Source organism: Engraulis encrasicolus, chromosome 20 (genome assembly GCF_034702125.1).
Source record: "Engraulis encrasicolus isolate BLACKSEA-1 chromosome 20, IST_EnEncr_1.0, whole genome shotgun sequence".
Classification (NCBI taxonomy): domain Eukaryota; kingdom Metazoa; phylum Chordata; class Actinopteri; order Clupeiformes; family Engraulidae; genus Engraulis; species Engraulis encrasicolus.
The window spans coordinates 23,717,307-23,738,152 of NC_085876.1; the positions used below are offsets into that span (position 1 = coordinate 23,717,307).

A 20,846-nucleotide genomic window follows, 5' to 3' on the forward strand; every position below is an offset into this window, starting at 1 on the left:
TGTCCATATGTAAGTATATGCAACAGGTCCACAGTAAAACACAGTAAAACAATGTAGCGATAACTCAACACTTAGAGAGTGCTCTGGGGCCAAATAACCGCATGAAGACGCCGGCCGCGACATGAGCAAGGCGAGCTACGGAAATAATTGACTTTGTATTGGGGCAGCCGTGGCCTAGTGGTTAGAGAGTTGGTCTTTCAATCTGGGGGTTGCAGGTTTGAATCCCCCCTGACCGCACCCTACATCTCCATGGCTGAAGTGCCCTTGAGCAAGGCACCTTACCCCACATTGCTGCAGGGACTGTAACCAATACCCTGACAAATATTTGAAATGAAAGCGTCTGCTAAGTCAAAATGTAATGTAATGTAATGTATTGAGTCACGCGACAAAAGCGATTCGGGAGATTAGAGGCGATTCTTGCGATGCGAGCGACAGCTTGTAGTTGAACTCCTGAGAATATTATGCAAATTAGCTATGACGCGGTTTGGCGATAGCCGCCACAGCCAATGAGATTGTTGAAATGCTTGCATTCTGCTTTTAACGGACATACTCAAGACGCTTCAATTGCTCGTTTCGCTCTCGCTACAAAGAAGCGTTTCTCTGTCGCTTGAATGTCGTCGCAGCCGGTGTATTCGCCCGGCAATGCAGTCTAGAAGATGTTAAATTGCCTCTCCGAGTGTTGAATTAACACAGCATTTTCAAGTATTGTGCATGCTTTAATATCAAAGCACAGGTGGTTTTAACAACTGTGATTGACAACAGAGTACTGATACACTTGAGTGGGATGTTACTGGGTGGCAGGGCCGCTGACAGCTTTCACTGGGTCCGGGACAAAGTTGTCTGAAAGGGCCCCCTACCCAATACATACAATGTAATGGGGACCCAATTCTGCCCCCCCTATGTCCCTGGGCCCGGGACAACATACCCCTTTGTCCCCCCTGTCGGCGGGCTTGCTGGGTGGTGTCTAAACTGTTATCAGTAGTAATAATTGTACTATACTAGTCAGGCAGAGTCATAAAAAACCCACACATTTATTTATCGCCGTCTCTCGTGAACAATATTTGAAGATGGCGTTTCGGTTTCGCACATAAATAGTGACAGTTATGTTGTTGTTGAAGTCGCATGTGTTTAAGTCTGGTATGCACCTTTTTAAGATCGTATCTATCTTCATAGCCTCAGCCCTCTATAAACCCATGGCCTCTGAAACATTGCATACTTTCTTAAATAGCTGGGCCTTTTTTGGGGGGGTGTGAGGGCCGAATGAGCCCTCCTGAGTTACTGCATGCGGGCGGAGGGTGAAGATAGATATAACAAACCCCCCACCTCCCACCTCACTTCGCTTCTTTCCCTTTTTTCTGGCTGTTTTGTTCACACGTGTATAAATAGAGAGGAGGCAAAGTATATGTATGTCTTCAAACGTGACCCTCATGTGACGGCTGCTTTCTTTAGACTGAGGCTTTAAATGAGTTGCTGTTTCTAGGTGTCATGGCGAACGCAGAGCAGCGCAGCGCAGCGTCGCATTGCCGCGTTTCACACAGCAGGTGGCTTCAGCAGGGGAAATATCTTTCCAGCTTGGGGAGAGAGAGAGAGAGAGAGAGAGGCAGAGACAGAGACAGAGACAGAAAGAGAGAGAGATTTAACCACTCATTTATTCTTTTTAATGGATCACATAAGTGAATGGGAATGAAAAATACAGCTTCGGCATATGATGGTAGGAAAGAGTCGAGGAGAGATATTGAACCACTTGTTTATCAAATCATTTTGACTGACTCATATCAGTCAATGGAAATAGAAACATAAAATCAGCATATAAACAGAGAGAGAGGGAAAGAGAGAAGAAGAAGAAAAAAAGAAGGAGAGGATGGGAGGATGGAAGATAAGATGGTGGTATAGATAGTATTAGTGGAAAGGTGGAATACGTGGGAGTAAGTTTGAGAGCATTCGCTCAATGGATGAGCATACTGACCTAGTCTAGGCTAATCCTGGTTCAGTCATACTCGAAACAAATACATCGCTTCCAGCAAGATACAGTGCATCTAACCCCTTCTGTGCATCCTTTGCCCAGGGAGCCTTCACGGTAAAAATACCCGCACTAATATAACTCTTAAAGAGTTGAAATCTTGGTCAGTGTAGCATTTGTAGAGTTAATTCTACTCGTGTAAATACTAAGGACTTAAGAGTGAGTCAAAATTACACTGACTACCTGCAGAATTTTACTCTGACTTTTGAGTCCACTCTTAGTCATTTGACTCTCTCCACAGTGCTGTAAATACTCTCTCTGGATTCATATACTGTAGGTTGGGTTTGCACAGAAAAAAACAGTGTTAATTAAACACTTAGACAGTACTCTGGAACCAGATACACTCTGGAAAATTCTGAACAATCGGCTCTGTGTACTCTGAAATATTGACAGCCCATTTTGTTGGTGCAGTGGTGTGTTCCTTCACCTTGCCTGTGTCTCCTGCAGGTTTATTTCACCCACCTCCCACTACCCCAAAACACACACACGCACACACACACACACACACACACACACACACACACACACACACACACACACACACACACACACACACACACACACACACACACACACACACACACACACACACACGCACACAGAGACACACACACACACACACACACACACACACACACACACACACACACACACACACACACACACACACACACACACACACACACGCACACATGCATACGCACACACACACAAGCACACACGCTCCCTAGCCAGCCAGGGAGGAGCGATATCTCTCAAGCTCATCTTGGCTGCTTTCAGGGAGGTTGATATTTTTAGCCCCAAATTAAGCAGCCGTTCATTCCTTCGCTTCACTCCTTCTTCTTCTTTTTTTTTCTTTCTTCCTTCCTTCTCAACGAGGAAGCAGGCAGGACAAAAAAAGCATTTCATACTTATCACATTTCATGAGAAGTGAGTGATTGAGAATGGTGACATTTTTTTGAAGCAAGTTCCCCTTTTTTGGCGGCGTCTCACTGTAACACTGCAAGGATCAGCACAGAATCGTGTGACACGGTCGAAAAGATTAGCTTGTGTTTTATTTTGCTTGTTTTTTCCCCATCTTTTTCATGAAGTGGGGTTAAGTGGCACTTTTTGGGCTATTTCCAGCTGAGACGTATAAATAGACGTGGAGAGCAATAGGTTAAGGCTGTCTGAGAAGAATTGCGCATTGCCAGGGCCAGATTAATGCACAGGCTAGATATGGCTGCAGCCTAGGGGCCCCCACCTACTAGGGGGCCCCCGATTGCCCAAAAGCAAAAAACTGCGTAATTGTGACCAGATGCAATATTGAAAAATTCATCCATTGTGTTGAGTACAGTTGGTAGACATGTTACCATGAATTTCTAGCTCGTAAATATGACACCATCTACATACATGTTTTGTGAAATTTGCCTTCTGGGGGGCCCCACAGCAACCTGTTGCCTAGGAGGCCCCAGACCATCTTAATCCGGCCCTGCGCGTTGCACAGCACACTGGGGTCTTTCTGCGAAATTGTGTGTTTGTCCTGTGGAAATGCTTTACAGAGGGAAAATTGCCATTGTCAATTTAGCTATGTTTTTTTTTCTGGTAAACAAGTTGTTGTGGATAACTCACAAACACTCATCATCGCGAATTATCAAGAGTATAAATATAAAAAGGGTGGTGCACAGTCAAAGCACAGAGGTGGCGTCTTTCTTTCATTCGCTATTCATTCGCAAATGAGGTGCTACATACCTTTTCACGGTGGAGGTAGTGTTGACAAGTATGCTGCTGATAAACAGTCGGGGAGGTGTATTTTTAAACGGGGTTATTATTAGCGTTTTTATGAGAAGTCACTATACGGGGCATAAACAAGGACTTTCAACCCTGGAGCCAGCAAGGGTTGTGTTTGTGTGACTGTGTGTGTGTCCGGGTGGGTGTGTGTGTGGGTGTGTGTGTGGGTGTGTGTGTGTGTGTGCACGTGTGTGTGTGTGTGCGCGTGTGTGTGTGTGCGTGTGCACACGTATGTGTGCGTGTGTATGTGTGTGTGCGTGTGCTTGCATGTTTGTGTGTGTGTGTATGTGGGGGTGCCTGCGTGCGTGCGTGTGTGTGTGTGTGTGCGTGCGTGCATGCGTGTGTGTGCGCGTGCGTTTGTGTGTGTGTGTGTGTGTGTGTGTGTGAGCCAGAATACCAGGCATTGCAGGATAAATTACCTTGAAATCTGTTTTGGTTTTCACTACCAAAGTGCTTCTATTAGTCATGGTATTTGACCTTGTAACTGCCGGTCCTGTTCAGTGAAGTTCACTATTGGTGTTGGTGCGGTGTCCCGTTTCTCAGCTTTTCCTTGTGACTCTTGCTCCTTGTGGTGTTGTAGTAAATGACCAATACAATACTAATACTAAAGTGAAAGACATCTTTAAAAATTTATGTATTTTTTTGTGGACATGCGTTGATCTTGGAATCTTCCTTCTATTTTAACTTGGCATATGTATCTCATCTATAATTCTCCCTCTCACCAACCTCTGCAACTGTTTTGGGGGAAATCACTGTATGCCAATCCATCCCGCTATTCATGTCTGTAACGTGCCCATCTCGTAACCTCAGAGTTATAAACGAATTGTTCCCGCATCAGAAATAATTCCTCAGTTGCTTGCAAGTTGTTGCAACTCTGGGGTGCATTTCTCGAAACCTTACTCGCTAATTACGTTAGCTACTTTGTTGTTTTCAATGCAATTTCCCATTGGCAACTACCCAGGTTGCTAACTGGCTAACAACTACGCTTTCAAGAAATCCACCCCTGAGATGTCCTGGTTGCCTAGCTGCTTGAGACCCAGGCTGCCCATCATTCCACCGCCACTTTCACTTCCTCAACTTCACTCTATGTGGGTGCGGCATGACTAGGCCAATGTTCTGGATGAATGATAAGCTTCAGAGACTTGAAATGATAAAAGTCTGCACAATGTTTTGGAATAGTGCTAATAAATGGATGTTTACAGGAGGAGTGTGTTTGCCATGTGCACCTTGATTATTTCTTTTCAGTTACCCGGCATCTTCAGCTTATAAGACACTACTGTTTTTGCCGTTCTTTGAACCCTGTGGTTTATACCATAAAGTGTACAGATTACTACATGTGTGAAAAGCACAAAGTGAAGGGATGTAGCTCCAGAGCTAATGTGTAGGCCTACATATCCCATGTTACAATATGGACACCTGCAGCGCACACAGAGGCGTGGCATACTATATGCAATTATTTCTTTATTTTTACATTTACGCGGCTTATATTCAGTGGCTATTTACAAGTATAATGTAGTATATCGTTTTTTGATTAAACACCTACACTAGTGTGATGCACTCGCAGTCCCTCTCTTTATGAATCGTAGAAAACGTAATGAAACTGTAGACCTCACCCTCTCGTCCTCTCCATCTCCTCCATCCAGGCATGAGTGCAGAACTCCTGGCTGCTGCGGCGGCGGTCAGCAGTAGTGGTGGTGGTGAGGGCAGCGGTGGCATCGGTGCCGGTGGCAGCAGCGGTGGCATCACCAACAACCACAGCAGCGGCGGCAGCAGCAGCAACGGCAGCATGGAGGTCAGTAGAGCCTACACTACTCTGTTACATTACATCACATTATGTTGCAGATTCTTAGGGCCTAAGTACTGATAATACTAACGGGGACCCAAAATTCGAATCTTTCAAAGGGCCAACATTTCTGGCGGCACCCCTGCATTATGCACTTAGCTTTTATCCAAAGCGACTTTACTAAGTTAAAGTTATTAGGTTAGTTAATATTTAAGTTGAACTTTTTAATTACAGGGTAAAGGTTATAGTGTCTGTAGCAATATGGGGTCACCTAAGGGTCAGTAGGTAGCTTGCTAAGCGAGAGAGAGAGAGAGTTTAGTGTGGGATTCAAACCTGCAACACTCTGATTCAATGTCCAACTCCCTACGCACATATTTACACACACTTACACAGGGAGGTGGTTGGGACTGGGATCCTAAGGAGTGGGCTTGGGGGTGTTAAATCAACATTTAGAGAGTAACAGGACCAATTTAGCCTGACTCTCTCCAGACCACTGTGTATTTTCCGCTCAGCTTTGTGAGCTCACACGAGGGTCTGGAAGACCTTTGGAATCGCCCTGCTCTCCAACCAAAACGCAGTAGAGCCAATCAGGATCAGAGCACCCTGTGGAATGTAATGCCGGGGACAAAATACGAATTTGGCCAAGTGAAGCGAAGTTTCATTCATTATGAGTGGGGCGAAGGCAAGCGAACGAACAGGGGCGACGCGAAGTGAAGCGGAAAATATTCAGCCAACTTTGATATTCTGCCAATGAGGAGCAAATTTCGCCTGCCGCGGTCAATCAGATCAACAACAGAAGTATTTCAATCGAATATTTGATTCGCTGACGCTGCATATGACCTGTTGACCGTTGAGCTGCCAGAGTAGAACACTGCATTTCGCCTCTCTTCGCTTCACTCGTTTCTCCTGCATGTGTCCCCAGTTTTAGTGTTAATTCAACACTGTGCTTGACAGGAGGGTCAGGAGGAGGTGCAGAGAGATGGCGGCAGGGAGCGGCACTCCGAGGAGTGCTAGTGTTAGCTCAACACTGTGTAATGGTGAATATATAATAATACTGATTAACAGAAGGGCCAGGAGGAGGTGTCTGGGAGCGTGACCGTGAGGAGTGGGGGTGTTAATTCAACTCTGTGCTTAACAGGAGGGTTAGGAGGAGGTGCAGGCGGCTGGGAGCGGGACCCTGAGGAGCATTAGTGTTAATTCACTGTGTAATGGTAAATAATATAGGAGGAGGCACTAGGAGTGGGGGTGAGGGCGTTAATTCAACACTGTGCTTGACAGGAGGGTCAGGAGGAGGTGCAGGGAGGTGGCGGCACCTTGAGGAGTGTTAGTGTTAACTCAACACTGTGTAGTGGTAAATGTATAATAATTCTGATTAACAGGAGGGTTAGAAGGAGGTACTTACAGTAGGAGGAGGTGTCTGGGAGCGTGACCGTGAGGTGTGGGGGTGAGGGTGTTAATTCAACACTGTGCTTGACAGGAGGGTCAGGAGGAGGTGCAGGGAGGTGGCAGCTGGGAGCGGGACCCTGAGGAGCATTAGTGTTAATTCAACACTGTGTAGTGGTAAATACAAAGTAATATAATAATAATAACTGTGTACTGCTTGACAGGAGGGCCAGGAGGAGGTGCAGGGAGGAGGTGGGAGCTGGGAGCGGGACCCTGAGGAGTGGGAGCAGGAGCTCCAGAGGGAGCTGCTCCTCATCCAGAGGCAGCAGTACATCCAGAAGCAGCTGCTCATCTCCGAGTTCCACAAGCAGCACCAGAACCTGCTGAGACAGCACCAGGCACAGCTGCAGGAACACATCAAGGTCAGTCCAGCTGTTAACATCACATTACATTACATTACATTACAGCTGCAGGAACACATCAAGGTCAGTCCATTACATTACATTACATTACAGCTGCAGGAACACATCAAGGTCAGTCCATTACATTACATTACATTACAGCTGCAGGAACACATCAAGGTCGGTCCAGCTGTTAACATTACATTACATTACATTACCAGAGGTGTCAAAGTAAAAGTCACATATCTGTGACACCATTTACTCCATTGTACCTAATGAGATAGATAGACTGTGTTATTACTGAAAAACACTGAAAACTGAAAACAAGGACCACAAACTTGATCCAACCAGTGCAGAGTTAGCTGATTGTAAGACAAGTACACAGGTCTATTGGTTACTCAGATAAGTTACATGTGTTGGAAGGAAACTGTGTTTCTTTTTTACTTTTACTTGTACTTTTACTTTTGGCACCTCTGTACATTACATTACATTACACTACCTTACATTGCATTGCACAGCATTGCATTGCATTGCATTGCATTACATTACGTTACATTTAGCATGCAAATACAGAAGCAACACCAGAAGCTGTTCAGACAACACCAGACACAACTGCAGGAACGCATCAAGGTGAACTCACAGTACATTTAGTATTTACACCAGGCACAACCATAAGAAATTAATATATTCAATACAGGTTATATTGAATACATTCAAATTGGTTCACATTTGGATTGGCTACTACAGTACATCAAGGTTAGCAGCAAGAGAAGCATTCCATCTCAATCCAAACTCATCCAGCTCAATCCATTAGTCTGTCAATTTGAACAGGTTGAACACGTTTAAATAAAGCAACCTGACTGTGCAGGGTATCACAATGATGATGAATAATACAGGCCATCTGTCATTTGTAAAAAGAAATAGCAGGACAAGTGACCAGCTAATTAGCATTGGCTAGATATTTCACAAAAAGACACGTTGTGACACAGAGCATTGCTCATCATAATTTAAGGAAAAGGGAGTGCTCAGGCATTTCACAATAGGGGTTATTTATTGCTGTACATTGGGCGTACAAGCCCTTTTACTGTTGAGTAATCAAAATGCCAGCAAAGCACTTTGGTCTATTACGCATTTAAACTGAGGAACAAGTGGAATAGTCGAATGAGCCAATTCCGTGCATTACATGGCGGTACAGACTGCGTGGATGGATGATTGATTGATGCTATAAATCTCACACGTTGGAAGCAGTCGGCATAAATTAATCATCCACTCCATCAATCATCCAAACACCCACGGCTGTATTTCAGAACAAAGCATTAATGTCACTCTATCATCATCAGCTCATGAATAAGGAAAACGTGTGGGAATGAATAATTAAGCGAATCAATACATGTAGCATGGCAAATCTAACTATTAGTGTTGGATGTGGTCAGTTAAGCCATGAATTCTTATAATAATGGACAATGGTTAACAAACCTCTCGTAAGTGACGATTTTAAACTCAAATTATAATTCCTATAAATAATCAACGGAACATACAGTACAGTATTAATAACCAATACCAATACTAATGTAGGTATCCTTCTAATCCTGATAAAAAACATATTTTTTATCCCACAAGACACGCCACTTTTTTTCCTTTTTTTCTGTGAATGCAACAGTTGTCTTAATACTTCTCTACAGCTCTCTTCCTCTTTTTGCTTGATGTCTGCTATTTGTTATTTGCATGCTATCACTTTGTTCTCTGCATCTCTCTCTCTCTCTCTCTCTCTCTCTCTCCCTCCCTTTCTCTCTCCCTCTCTCTTTCTCTTACACTCTACAAGTGTTTCATGGTCTGTCTCAGTCCTTAAGCTCTTTATCTGCCTCCTCTACGTACGTCTCTCCCCCTATCTCCCTCGTTCTCTTCCCTCTCCTTTCATCTTCCTCCCTCTATCTATCCATCTGTCTGTCTCTTCCACCCATCCATCACTCTCTGTCTGTGCCCTTAATCCCTTCTTTTCCGTTCGTTCTTGTTCAGCTGCAGCATGCAAAAAGTTATCCTACATAGCAGTTATCCTAACCCCAAATGCATTCCTAAAACTCTTTCATTTCTCATATATCTTACAAATATTCATCATTATCAGATTATATTTATTACACTGGCCTTGCCTTGAGGCTCAAGAAGGTAGAGAATGCGCACACATCAGTGGTACAGGTGCTGGACAAAAGAGAGTAACTGAAATAAATGATAGAAGTCCGCAACACTGTTAATGCTCCCAGTGATTTTTATTTGCGGCAAATAAAAATCACTGGGAGCATTAACAATGTTGCGAACTTCTGTCATTTATTTCACTTGCCTTGAGGCCGCCTTGCCTCGAGGTTGGCTTGAGGAAGACACTTGTTCATCAGGCTCTGTTGGCTCTGTAGTGTAAGGTGGTTGGGTGTACTGTAATGTAATGTAGTGTAATGTATTGTAATATGATGTCATGCAATGCTCTCTCATCGTATGTCTCAGCTACAGTCCTATGGCTCAGCTATGGCTCTGTACTGCAGTGTAGTCTATTGTAATGTGATGCGCAATGTAATGTAATACAATGCTGTTCAATGTAATCTCATGGTATGTCTCAGCTACAGCAGGCCGCGAGTAATGTAGTGTAATGTAATGTAGCGTAATGTTATCTCTCATCTTCAGCAGACTCCACTGGTAATGTACAATGTGATGCACAGTGTCATGCAATGTAATGTAATGTAATGTAATGTAATGTAATGTAATGTAATGTAGTGAAATGTGATGTAATGTAACGTTACCAGAGAGAGTAGAGAGAGAGAGAGGTTCCATTGGCCCATTGTTTCCGGGTTCTATTATGGCCCCCCTTAGGCAGACCTAGGCAGACCTAAGGACTGTTCTATTCATTGTAGGAACATTATGACACGCCCCTTTAGGCAGACCGGAAACTGGTCGCGTTAGGTGCCCATAGAAACCTATTATGTTGGCATATCTCTATATACTTAAAGAATCTCTGACGTTACTTTATGTCTCAGCTCCAGCAGGCCCTGCTGACTCTGCGGCAGCAGCAGGAGGTCTTGGCGGAGGAGAGGAGGCAGGAGGCGGAGGAGGAGCGCGAGAGGGAGGAGGAGAGGGAAAAGGAGCTGGAGAGGGAGAGGGAGCAGGAGCTCCACCGCATGGAGAGGGAGCAGCGGGAGCTGCAGCAGCGCGAGCACCAGCACCTCCTCCTCAACCAGCACCGCAAGAAGGAGCGCAGCCGAGAGACGAGTATGGAGATCTCGCACTCACGCACAGGCACGCATACGCATGAACGCGCGCGCACACACACATACACACACACACACACACACACACACACACACACACACACACACACACACACACACACACACTGAAGCAGAGGGAGTAGGGGGGAGAGAGTAAGGACATCACTCACACGCACACATGCTCGCACACACACACACACACACACACACACACACACACACACACACCAGAGGTAAGAACGGGTAAAAAAATCCAAGCCCGAACCGACATGGGCCCATGGGAATTGGGCCGGGCCCGGCCCGAGGCCGACTAATTATTGGATGTGTAGGCCCGAGCCCGAGGGAAGCCCGAAATTTCAAATTTTATTTATAAGGAGGGGTGATCTATGATAACAAATCAAAGCCCTTAAATTAAAGCCATTAAAGTATTTTGTTACGAAATCTAAGTTAAATAGACTGTATAAACATGCAGGCCATCTTTTATATTTCTGTGTATGCTGCACTGCAGTGCACAGAGGTTACATTAAGCGATAATCCATCATTGACGCTTTTTTTAAGAGTTGGCGGAAAATTTTAAGGGCGTCCGTCATTTTGACCGGCTGATCATTGGGCCATAAGCCACAGCAGCAGTACGACCTTAAAAATCTAGCGCGGCACTTTCACAGAGAGAGACAGCGAGACAAAGAAGAACAACGACGCGAGCAGCAGAACAGGAATGAAGGAGTTCTTGAATTGCCATTGCAAGAGTTTATTAGGCTACAGTATGTGTCGGGTTGATGAGGCGACCTCTGTTTTTTGCAGACCACGCGTCTCTCGTGGCCAAAACACGGCCGAAATGCCTCAGCGCACTGTGATGGGAGGGAGAGGCGAGGGAAAGCGCGTGCATTCTAGCAGCAGGCACTGCACTGCTGGATTATCAACTGACGTGGAATATTATTAACGCACAGCCTACATAGCCTATTTATTTATTTAAAAAAAAAAAAAACTGTCAACGATAGAGAAGCCGAACCCGACCCTACCCGAACGTAATGAGTGACATTTCAGGCCCGACCCGACCCGAAATTGGCTCGGGTTCGGGTTCGGGCTCGGGCCTGGGCCAAAAATCATAGGTCTAACACACACACACACACACACACACACACACACACACACACACACACACACACACACACACACACACACACACACACACACACACACACACACACATTTGGAACCTAAACAACTGTCACATACGGGAGGTGTATATAATAAGGAAAAAAAACGATATCATTTTAATTAAATAGTCATGGATAACACTAATGACTACAGCGATCTGCGAAGTACAAAAGACATGTTGGTTTGTGAAGCATCTATTAGCATACATTTGGAGAGAGTAAACACACACAACACAGAAATAGTAACCAAGCAACGTCTCATTCATCACATGTCACCCAGAGTCATAAACAAGTATGCAGTTATAGAACGAAACAGGTAAAATATAGAATCCAATGAAATTCTAGCCAGCAAGCACTCTCTCTGACATATAGGATCAAAAATACTCTATGGCAGTGGCTTACCGCAGTAATCACATGTAGCTGTGTGTGTGTGTGTGTGTGTGTGTGTGTGTGTGTGTGTGTGTGTGTGTGTGTGTGTGTGTGTGTGTGTGTGTGTGTGCGCGTGGTGCGTGTGTGCGTGCGTGCGAGCATGTGTTTTGGTTAGATTGGTAGATAGCGAACCTTTGTGTTTCAGCACTTCTCAAAAGGTAACACAAGGTGGCGGTGTTTCGCCATATCCAGCATTCTTCACCTCTGCACAAACACAACACTTGGGACCTCCAAAGCTCTAGTCACATGAATTTATGGAATAAACATAAGGAATGTATTGAATAAGGAATGTATTGTATGAATAGTCTTTTTTCTTCAGCCTTCTTTCTATGACGCTCTTCAGTCATCAGCTACTTTATTGTCGTATTTATCAACCCCTATTATGTATTTTAGCAAACATCCATGGTCCATATAAATCTCAGATCATGCAACTTCTGTAGGAATCATCAAATTGAATTGTGAAGTCTTTCGGTGGAAGCGACTGAAAAATGTCCAGTTCCAAAATGAAGTACATTTGCATTAAATAGCTCATACCTATAGGACTGATGACCTTTATGAATGAGAGTCTCTACATGACCAATTCCATTGACCAAATTCCAAGAGCTGCGTGTGTGCTACAGTGACACTTTCCGCCTCAGACAGCTTTTGATCTGCTCACTTCTGGTCTGTGTTAGCACCTCACTATAAAGTTGCAGTCTCATAAAAAAAGCTTAAGTACACTTTAGCAATGTTACAAATGTCCTCTCTCTCTCTCTCTCTCTCTCTCTCTCTCTCTCTCTCTCTCTCTCTCTCTCTCTCTCTCTCTCTCTCTACACGCACTCTCATGACTCTCAGTCAGTGTCACTCTTTTGTCCCTTAAACCAGCTTTTTATTCTAGTCCCCTCTGTTCCATGTCACCTTCTCGCTATAAAGATGCAGCCTCTCTCATAAAGTGACCAAATGCGTTTGTTGTGCCATTTCCTGTGTCCCGTGTCCAGGTGCCATGGCCAGCACGGAGGTCAGACAGAAACTTCACGACTTCCTGTTGAGCAAGTCGGCCAAGGACCCCTCGCCAAACGGCACCGCCCACTCCGTCGCCCACCGGCCCAAGATCTGGTACATGTACGTAAACTGTTTTTTTTTTCTTCCAGATTTTTTGGGGGGGCTTTTTGAGCCTTTAATCGTGACAGGACAGTGAGATAGACAGGAAGCAAGTGGGGAGAGAGAGCCGGGGGGAAGGGTCGGCAAAGGATCCGGGCCTGAATCAAACCCGGGTCGCTGGTGTAGCCGTACAGTGCCCAACCACTTGAGCCAAGGCAGGGTTGCATGTACTTAATCTAGACACAATGTTACACTCCATCACATTATGTTACATCACATTACATGCACATACTGTAACCAATTCACTTTTACGCAAACTGGCCAGTGGCTTTACCCCCGAGGCACTAGCCATTTAGCCTTTTTTTATTAGCCGCAGTTTGTTATCATCAGTTATTTTTTTTTATTGTTTTAGAGATACTGTGATATTCAGTAACGATGCTGTGAATCACATTTCTTAACGTGTTTGTTGCTAACCACAACATGCAAAACCCATAGCAGAACACTGCCTGTTAAAATATATGTCGTCATTGTCACTTAAAAGTGTACAGATTCTCTGAATTACACTTCTTCGCAATAGGAAACCTGAATTTTTGGATTCTCGCTTACTTTATTCTTGTATGCATTTTTGTCTATACATACTTTATCTTGGTATGGAATATGTAGGTATTGTGTTTTTTTTTTTTTACTGTGAACCACCATCTGTCTTACTGTGAGCTGCCAAGCAGTGGCATCCCAAAAGTCAAGTCTAAGCCTTAGTGTAATCTGCTACACAAAGTCCATTCTGTCTCTTTTTTGGTGTCAAAATATTATTCATAAGGCTCTACATAAATACCAGAACCTCCTTATCTGTGAAACCCCCCAGTCTTTTAAGTTTTATGGAAATACCGTGATTGATACTTCAAAAAAACAAAGCCTCAAAGGTACCCCCGTAAAGGCCGCAAGGACTCGCGGTGCTCTCAGATGAAAGGAGGCAGACACGTCAAAGTCAAGTTGCACGTTTGTGTAGCCTGCCCCACGTTAAAATAACTACTTCCACAAGTCCCCTGTGGAATTCCATTCCATTTCTTTTTTAAAAAAAAGTCTTTTTCGTCTTTATTCGACAGGACAGTGTGAGAGGTGGACAGGAAACGAATGAGGAGAGAGACAGGGAGGGTCGGCAAATGACCCAGACCGGGAATCGAACCTGGGTCAGCCGCATGGTAGACGAGTGCCCTACCGGTTGGCCACGGCAGGGCCGGCATTCCCTACGATTTCATCCATAATGTAGGCTGCGACTGAGGCAGAGCAAACATCTTTGTGGAAGCACCAGCTGACTGGTAGTCTAGGTAACGAATAGATGTGCTTAATCGATCCCCAGAGGAAATTTAAGTGACCAACAGCATATGACACACGTGTACCTCACATTGCATATAAACAGGGAAGTCAATGGTCAGCAAAGCCATCAGTTGTCCCGGGTCCAGGGACATACAGTAGGATGTTCAGAATTGGGTCGCCATTACATTGATTTTACTGAGTGGGTGACCTTTCAGATGACTTTGCCCTGGTAAAAACTGTCAGTGGCCCATGCTTCAATGTGGCTAGATGGTAGAGTAGCGTACCAAAGGGTAGCACTAGAGCTATTGACCTCAAAGGAAATGGCAGTTTCTGTTGAGTGATTGGTTTAAATAACATGACGTGACGTAATGACGTATAGGGGGTGTAGGAAATCTATGATAGAGATGTCAGTTACGGACCTGCGTGTGCGTGAAATGGACGTTCCCGTTACAGCGCAGTAAATCTGATAAACTTTATATCTTGTGTGGCCGTGTTGTCTCTCTGCACCAACATAGCAGTTTCCAGCAGTCGCATAGCAAGCAACTCACATTAAAATCATATCGACCTTAGTGTACAAGTAGAAGTTATCTAACACCCAGCAGCATATGTAAAGTTAGAAGTTATTGTCAAAGCAAGGAGAGATGTGATGTGAGAGGTTACCGATGTGTGAGTGCCCTCCTTGATTTTTTTAGGGGCACCCCTGCACATGCCTGTGAGTAGAGGAGTAGAGATGCTATACTGGTCCCGATGGACATTATCGCAAAACTCCGGTGTCCAGCATACCACTCTAAAGAGTAGAGTAGGGGAGGTGGGAGAGAGGAGAAGAGGAGAAGAGGCATGGGGGGGGTTATAGGGAGACTGACTGATGTGTTGAATGCCCTCCTTGTTTCCTTCCAGGCCGGAGGAGGAGGAGAGATACCTTATTGATCCCCAGGGACATTATTTATCACACATTGCAAAAATCCAAACATTCAGCACATCACTCTAAACTTAAGAGTTAGAGGAGGAGTGGGAAGGGAGATGTGAGGACAGAGAGAGGCTGACTGGTGTGTTGAATGCTGTCCTTGAGTCGAGATACTTTATGGAAAGAATACACATTATTGCAAAAATCCAACATCCTGTATATCACCCCTAAGTAAGAATAGAGGAGCAAAACACCCCCCCCCACACACACACACACACATTCCTATTTTGGTGGGGCTGGGGTGGGGGTGGGTGGGTGACATTGCGTTGCTGTGGGTTGTGTGTGTATATGTGTTTGTTTGTGTTATGATTGAAATGCAAAATAGAGATGAATAGAGGATAAATAGGAGAGGAGAGGAGGAGTGGATGATGTAGTAGAGAAAGAGAGAATCTAGCTGACTGATGTGTGTGTGAATGCTGCCCTTGTTTCCCCTCCAGGGCTACCCAGCACATGTCCGCGGAGCAGAGCTCCCCTCCGCTGGGAGAGACGCCCCCCACCTTCAAATCCCCCCTACCTAGCGGCCTGGACGGCAGGACCGAGGACTTCCCCCTCAGGAAAACCGGTAAGAGGTCGGAGGGCAAAGGGTAAAGGTAGAGAGGGAGTGTGTGTGTGTGTGTGTGTGTGAGAGAGAGAGAGAGAGAGAGAGAGAGAGAGAGAGAGAGAGAGAGAGAGAGAGAGAGAGAGAGAGAGAGAGAGAGAGAGACAGAGAGAGAGACAGAGAGAGAGAGACAGAGAGAGATGGAAGGAGGGAGGGAGGGAAAGAAATTGCTTTTTTTGTATGTGTGGTTCTGGTTCATGCATGCAGGCAGGAGAACAGAGAGCACTTTGATAACCCCGGTGGAGAAGCACTTCATCAGAGGTGTGTGACAAACGAAATGGTGTTTCAGCTGCAGTTCCTTTTGTTTGAGGATGTCAGGGCTCGGCTCGTTGGGGTTTCGGGGAGATGAGTGAGTGGGCTTTATGGCTTTGGTCCTGTGGGGAATTGTGGTATTTAAAAGTGAACAAGAACGAGCGGTTTTGTGTTTTATGGCAAAGAGGAAAAGAGTGTATATTATGGAAATATTTTAAAAATAAGCTGGAGTCAGATGGGGTAAGCCCAGAGCAAACAATCCCAAAGTTCTCGACCTGTTGAATGTTCTTCTGGCTACATGCTTTCTTTATGACTGCAAATGCACTTGCAAGCACGCAAGCACGCACGCAGGCACAGACGCATGCACGCAGGCACAGACGCATGCACACACGCACGCATGCACACACGCACGCATGCACATATGCACACACACACACACACACACACACACACACACACACACACACACACACACACACACACACACACACACACACACACACACACACACACACACACACACACACACACACACACATGCACACACAGGTTGAACTTTATTTACGATGAAAATACAGTACACTTACTTACAGTACACTTTAAAAAAATACTGTTACTGCACTTAAAAAGGGGAAACCTTTAAGCTTCAATGGGTCATTAAACACAACTGGGAATGGTTTGGTATGCTATCTCAAGAACAAATGAAAAACACTCACATCCTCTTGAACCAGTGTGGGTGCTGGACTAAAACTTGAAATGGAATAAAGTTGGAACTCTAGTCACCAACACCATGGGTCCCACTCCCATCAATTTCTTCCTTCCTTTTTAAAAGAGAAATAACGTTGACACAATGACTCACTATTGCGTTGACATGACCAGATGTCTGATAAAGCATGCAGGTGGGAAATGTGAAAAATGAGAAAAGAATTGATGGCAAGTTACCTTATTTCTTTCTTTATTTAGACATAGTAATTATAGCAATTCTATCCACATTTCCCCTTCCCTCCTGGGGGTCTGATGGCTCTTGACACCCCCAGAATAGGAAGGGCATAGCCGGTGATGAGGTCTTATCTGGGCTTGTCTAGCTGGGGGACTGGGGTGGGGGCAGAAGAGGTGGTGGAGGTTGTTTAGCGTTATGACATGGAGGGGTCTGGGCTGGGGGCTGAAGGCTGGGGGGCTTGCAGGAGCGATGGGGAGGCTGTATGGCGTTATGCAGGGCCGGATTAACACACAGGCTAGATATGGCTGCAGCCTAGGGGCCCCCACCTGCCAGGGGCCCCCTGATTTGCCAAAAGTGAAAAATTGTGACAAGATGCAATATTGAAAAAAATGTGTCGTGTTTACAGTTAGACATGTTATCCCTAATTTCTAGCTCATAATTATGACACTGTGTATGTAAATTAGTCACAAAATTTACCCTCCGGGGGCCCCACAGCGACCTGTAGCCTAGGGCCCCCAAGCCATCTTAATGTGACCCTGGCGTTACGGCGTGGAGAGATCTTGGTCTGGGGTGAGTCTGGGTGGTGTCAGGTCAGAGAGAAGCCCAGGGTGCTGGTGCTGCTGTTGCCTAAATGTTTGCAGATGAGGCCGAGCGATATTTAATTACGGCGGGCGGGGGTCAGGGGCACATAGGGGCACATAGGGGCACATACACAGGCCGCGGGGGGGGTGAAGGTGGTGGTGGTATAGGGGAGTTTTCGCGGGGTCAGGGGTTTGTGGCTGTCTGTTTGTGTCACAGCAGCAACACTGCAATGGCAGCAGTAGCCTGGGGCAGCCTCAGGGCAGAGGCCATAGACATATATATATATTATATATATAGGACTTTTATATAGCCAGAGCCACGCTGGCCCTTAAGCTCTGGCCTAATGAGGGCCTGTTTACCTTCAGGGTCATCCATAGATAGATAGATAGATAGATAGATAGATAGATAGATAGATAGATAGATAGAGAGAGAGAGAGAGAGAGAGAGAGAGAGGGAGAGAGAGAGAGAGAGAGAGAGAGAGAGAGAGAGAGCGTTTCAGTTGTTATATGCTGTCTCCAGACACTTTTAGATAGATAGATAGTGACTGAGTGAGTAGGTGAGTGCAAAAGAAAGAGGGGAACAGAGAGAGGAGTGAAAGAACCCGAATGTGCTGCGTGCCATCAGGCACTAGAGGGGGGGGGGGGGGGGGCACTGAGGGCTCAGCTTTTGCAAACAATTACCCAGAGGAGAGGTTAACGTGCTGGGGTGGCAGAGGTGGCAGATGGGACCCAGGGGGCAGAAGGGGCAGAGGAGCTATACGAACACTGCCCCCTAAACAGAGCAGGATGGTGGGGGCGGGGGTTGGGGTGGATAAGGGCTGGAAGGGACAGGAGGTGAGCAGAGGAGGATGCAGGGTAGAGGCAGGGAAGCCGACAGGGGGGACAAATGGGACAATTGTCCCGGACCCAGGGACAGAGGGGGCCCAAAAATGGGTTCTCATTACATTGTATATATTGGGTGGGTGGTCATTTCAGATGACTTGTCCTGGGCCCATCCAAAGCTGTCAGTGGCCCTGGGTAGAGGGTGTGGTAGAGGTAAGGCTTAGTGTAGGTTGAAAATGGAGGGTGATTGGGGTCTAGAGGGGGATGAGGGTGTAGCTGGGTAGGGGACGTGGGCGTTAGTCAGACAGAGGCTCTACTCTGTCCATGGTAATTGGATGTAGCAAGTGGTGGAAATAGATGGGGATATTGGGGTTGCTCAGATAAAGGGACCACTCAGTCCCGAGGTAATTGGATGTAGCAGAGAAGGTGACGAGGGTGCAGCATAGTGGAGATACGGAGTATTAGCCTGAACAGGGAAGCCAATGGGAGGGGGTGTCAAATGGGTCAGCTGTCTTGGGCCCAAGGAGAGACGGGGCCCAGAATTGGGTTCTCGATATATTGTGTTGTGTATTCAGTAGGGGGCTTTTTCAGATCACTTTGTCCCAGGCTCGACCAAAGCTGTCAGCGGCCTTGGGGGCCTGAGGATTGGCTTATACAGGCAGCGCGTCTCCTCTGTGTTTAGGACAGGTCAGCTTAATTACCTAGTTTGACCTCTGACCCCTGGGCCAGACCAAACCAACCAATCAGCCAAATTCTCCCCTGTTCCTCTGACCCTGCACAGACTCATGCTGGGCTTGGGGTTGGTTTGGGCACAAATGAATGAAAAGGCATTTAAGTCCAATTTCCTTTCCATAGAATATTCAGTAACACTTTATTTTAGGTTTACGTCTATTAGCACTAATACATACAATGTTAATGCATGTATACTGTATAAGTAACTTGTAGGGCATATGCTAAGCAAAGTCAAACATTTGTTAGGCATCTATTCGCAATTGTCTTGCTCATGCACAATTAGGTATTTATTACCAATATAACCTTAGTAAGGACCTAACAAATATTAGATTTTCCTTAGTGCATGCAAGCATACAAGTTACTTATACATGCATTAACAATGTATGTATTAGTGCTAATAGATGTAACCCTAAAATAAAGTGTTTCCGAATATTCTTTTAAATTTTTACATTTTTATGGTAGTATCTGGACGATTGGAATCGTATCTTATTTCTCAGTAAAAAATACCAATCAATGTATCAAACTGATATTAACTGAGAACCAGAATAAAACATAGGCTATCATTTAAAAAAAAATATTGTTTGATATATAATGCTCTGGAAAAGAAAAAGCTACATGTGGTTTTGCAGGCATCGGGAATTACAGAATATCCGACATGAAAAGTTTCAATTTAAAAAACTACAATATATAAACTACATCTCTGTACAGTATTTGCATTTCTATTCAGAGATAACCTGTAACACGGTACCTGTAGCTGTAATGAAGACGATAATTCCGTCTTCTTTCTATTTGTGAATCTCGGCAGATCAAAAAAGTAGGCTAACAGACTCTGGATGCTATACTGAGCCTGTCAGTGTTTATTCTCACGAGTCAAAGAATGTGCTCTGCTCTGCCTGATGTACTTAAAGAGGACTTTACAGTGGAATGTGGCCCGCCTTAATCAAGGATCAAAGATACATTATAGAAAATATATGTTGGCATGCATCACACGCACAGTCACATACACAAATGTGCAGAAGTGCGCACAAACACACACACACACACACACACACACACACACACACACACACACACACACACACACACACACACACACACACACACACACACACACACACACACACACACACACACACACACACAATCTGGATCGTTTTCAATGGCGAGGGTTTAAAAATAGGAGCCTGGTTTTCATCTGCATACTGTTTTTCTGGAATCTCTAGTGTGGTAACGAAAAAAAAGAAATGGAAAAAAAAGAGTGAAGAAAGGGAGAGCGAGAGAGAGAGAGAGAAAAAAGAGAAATATCAGAGTGGTGGTAAGGAAGCAGAGTGGGGCAGCAAGTGAGTGAGTGGGGTAGAGTAGCAAAGGG

General features: G+C 45.3%; 1 protein-coding gene across 3 annotated transcripts in view; it reads left to right on the forward strand.

Moving 5' to 3' along the window:
- LOC134436426 (histone deacetylase 9-B) overlaps positions 1-20,846 on the forward strand; it is an 83,854-nt gene that overhangs the window by 26,364 nt on the left and 36,644 nt on the right. For 2 of the 3 annotated variants that reach the window (XM_063185637.1, XM_063185635.1), the window contains 5 exons: positions 5,434-5,582; positions 7,181-7,378; positions 10,378-10,636; positions 13,172-13,295; positions 15,990-16,114. In XM_063185637.1, the coding sequence (XP_063041707.1) occupies positions 5,434-5,582; positions 7,181-7,378; positions 10,378-10,636; positions 13,172-13,295; positions 15,990-16,114 (855 nt within the window). The remainder of the gene's footprint in view (positions 1-5,433; positions 5,583-7,180; positions 7,379-10,377; positions 10,637-13,171; positions 13,296-15,989; positions 16,115-20,846) is intronic. The other variant, XM_063185636.1, reaches the window with a different exon arrangement.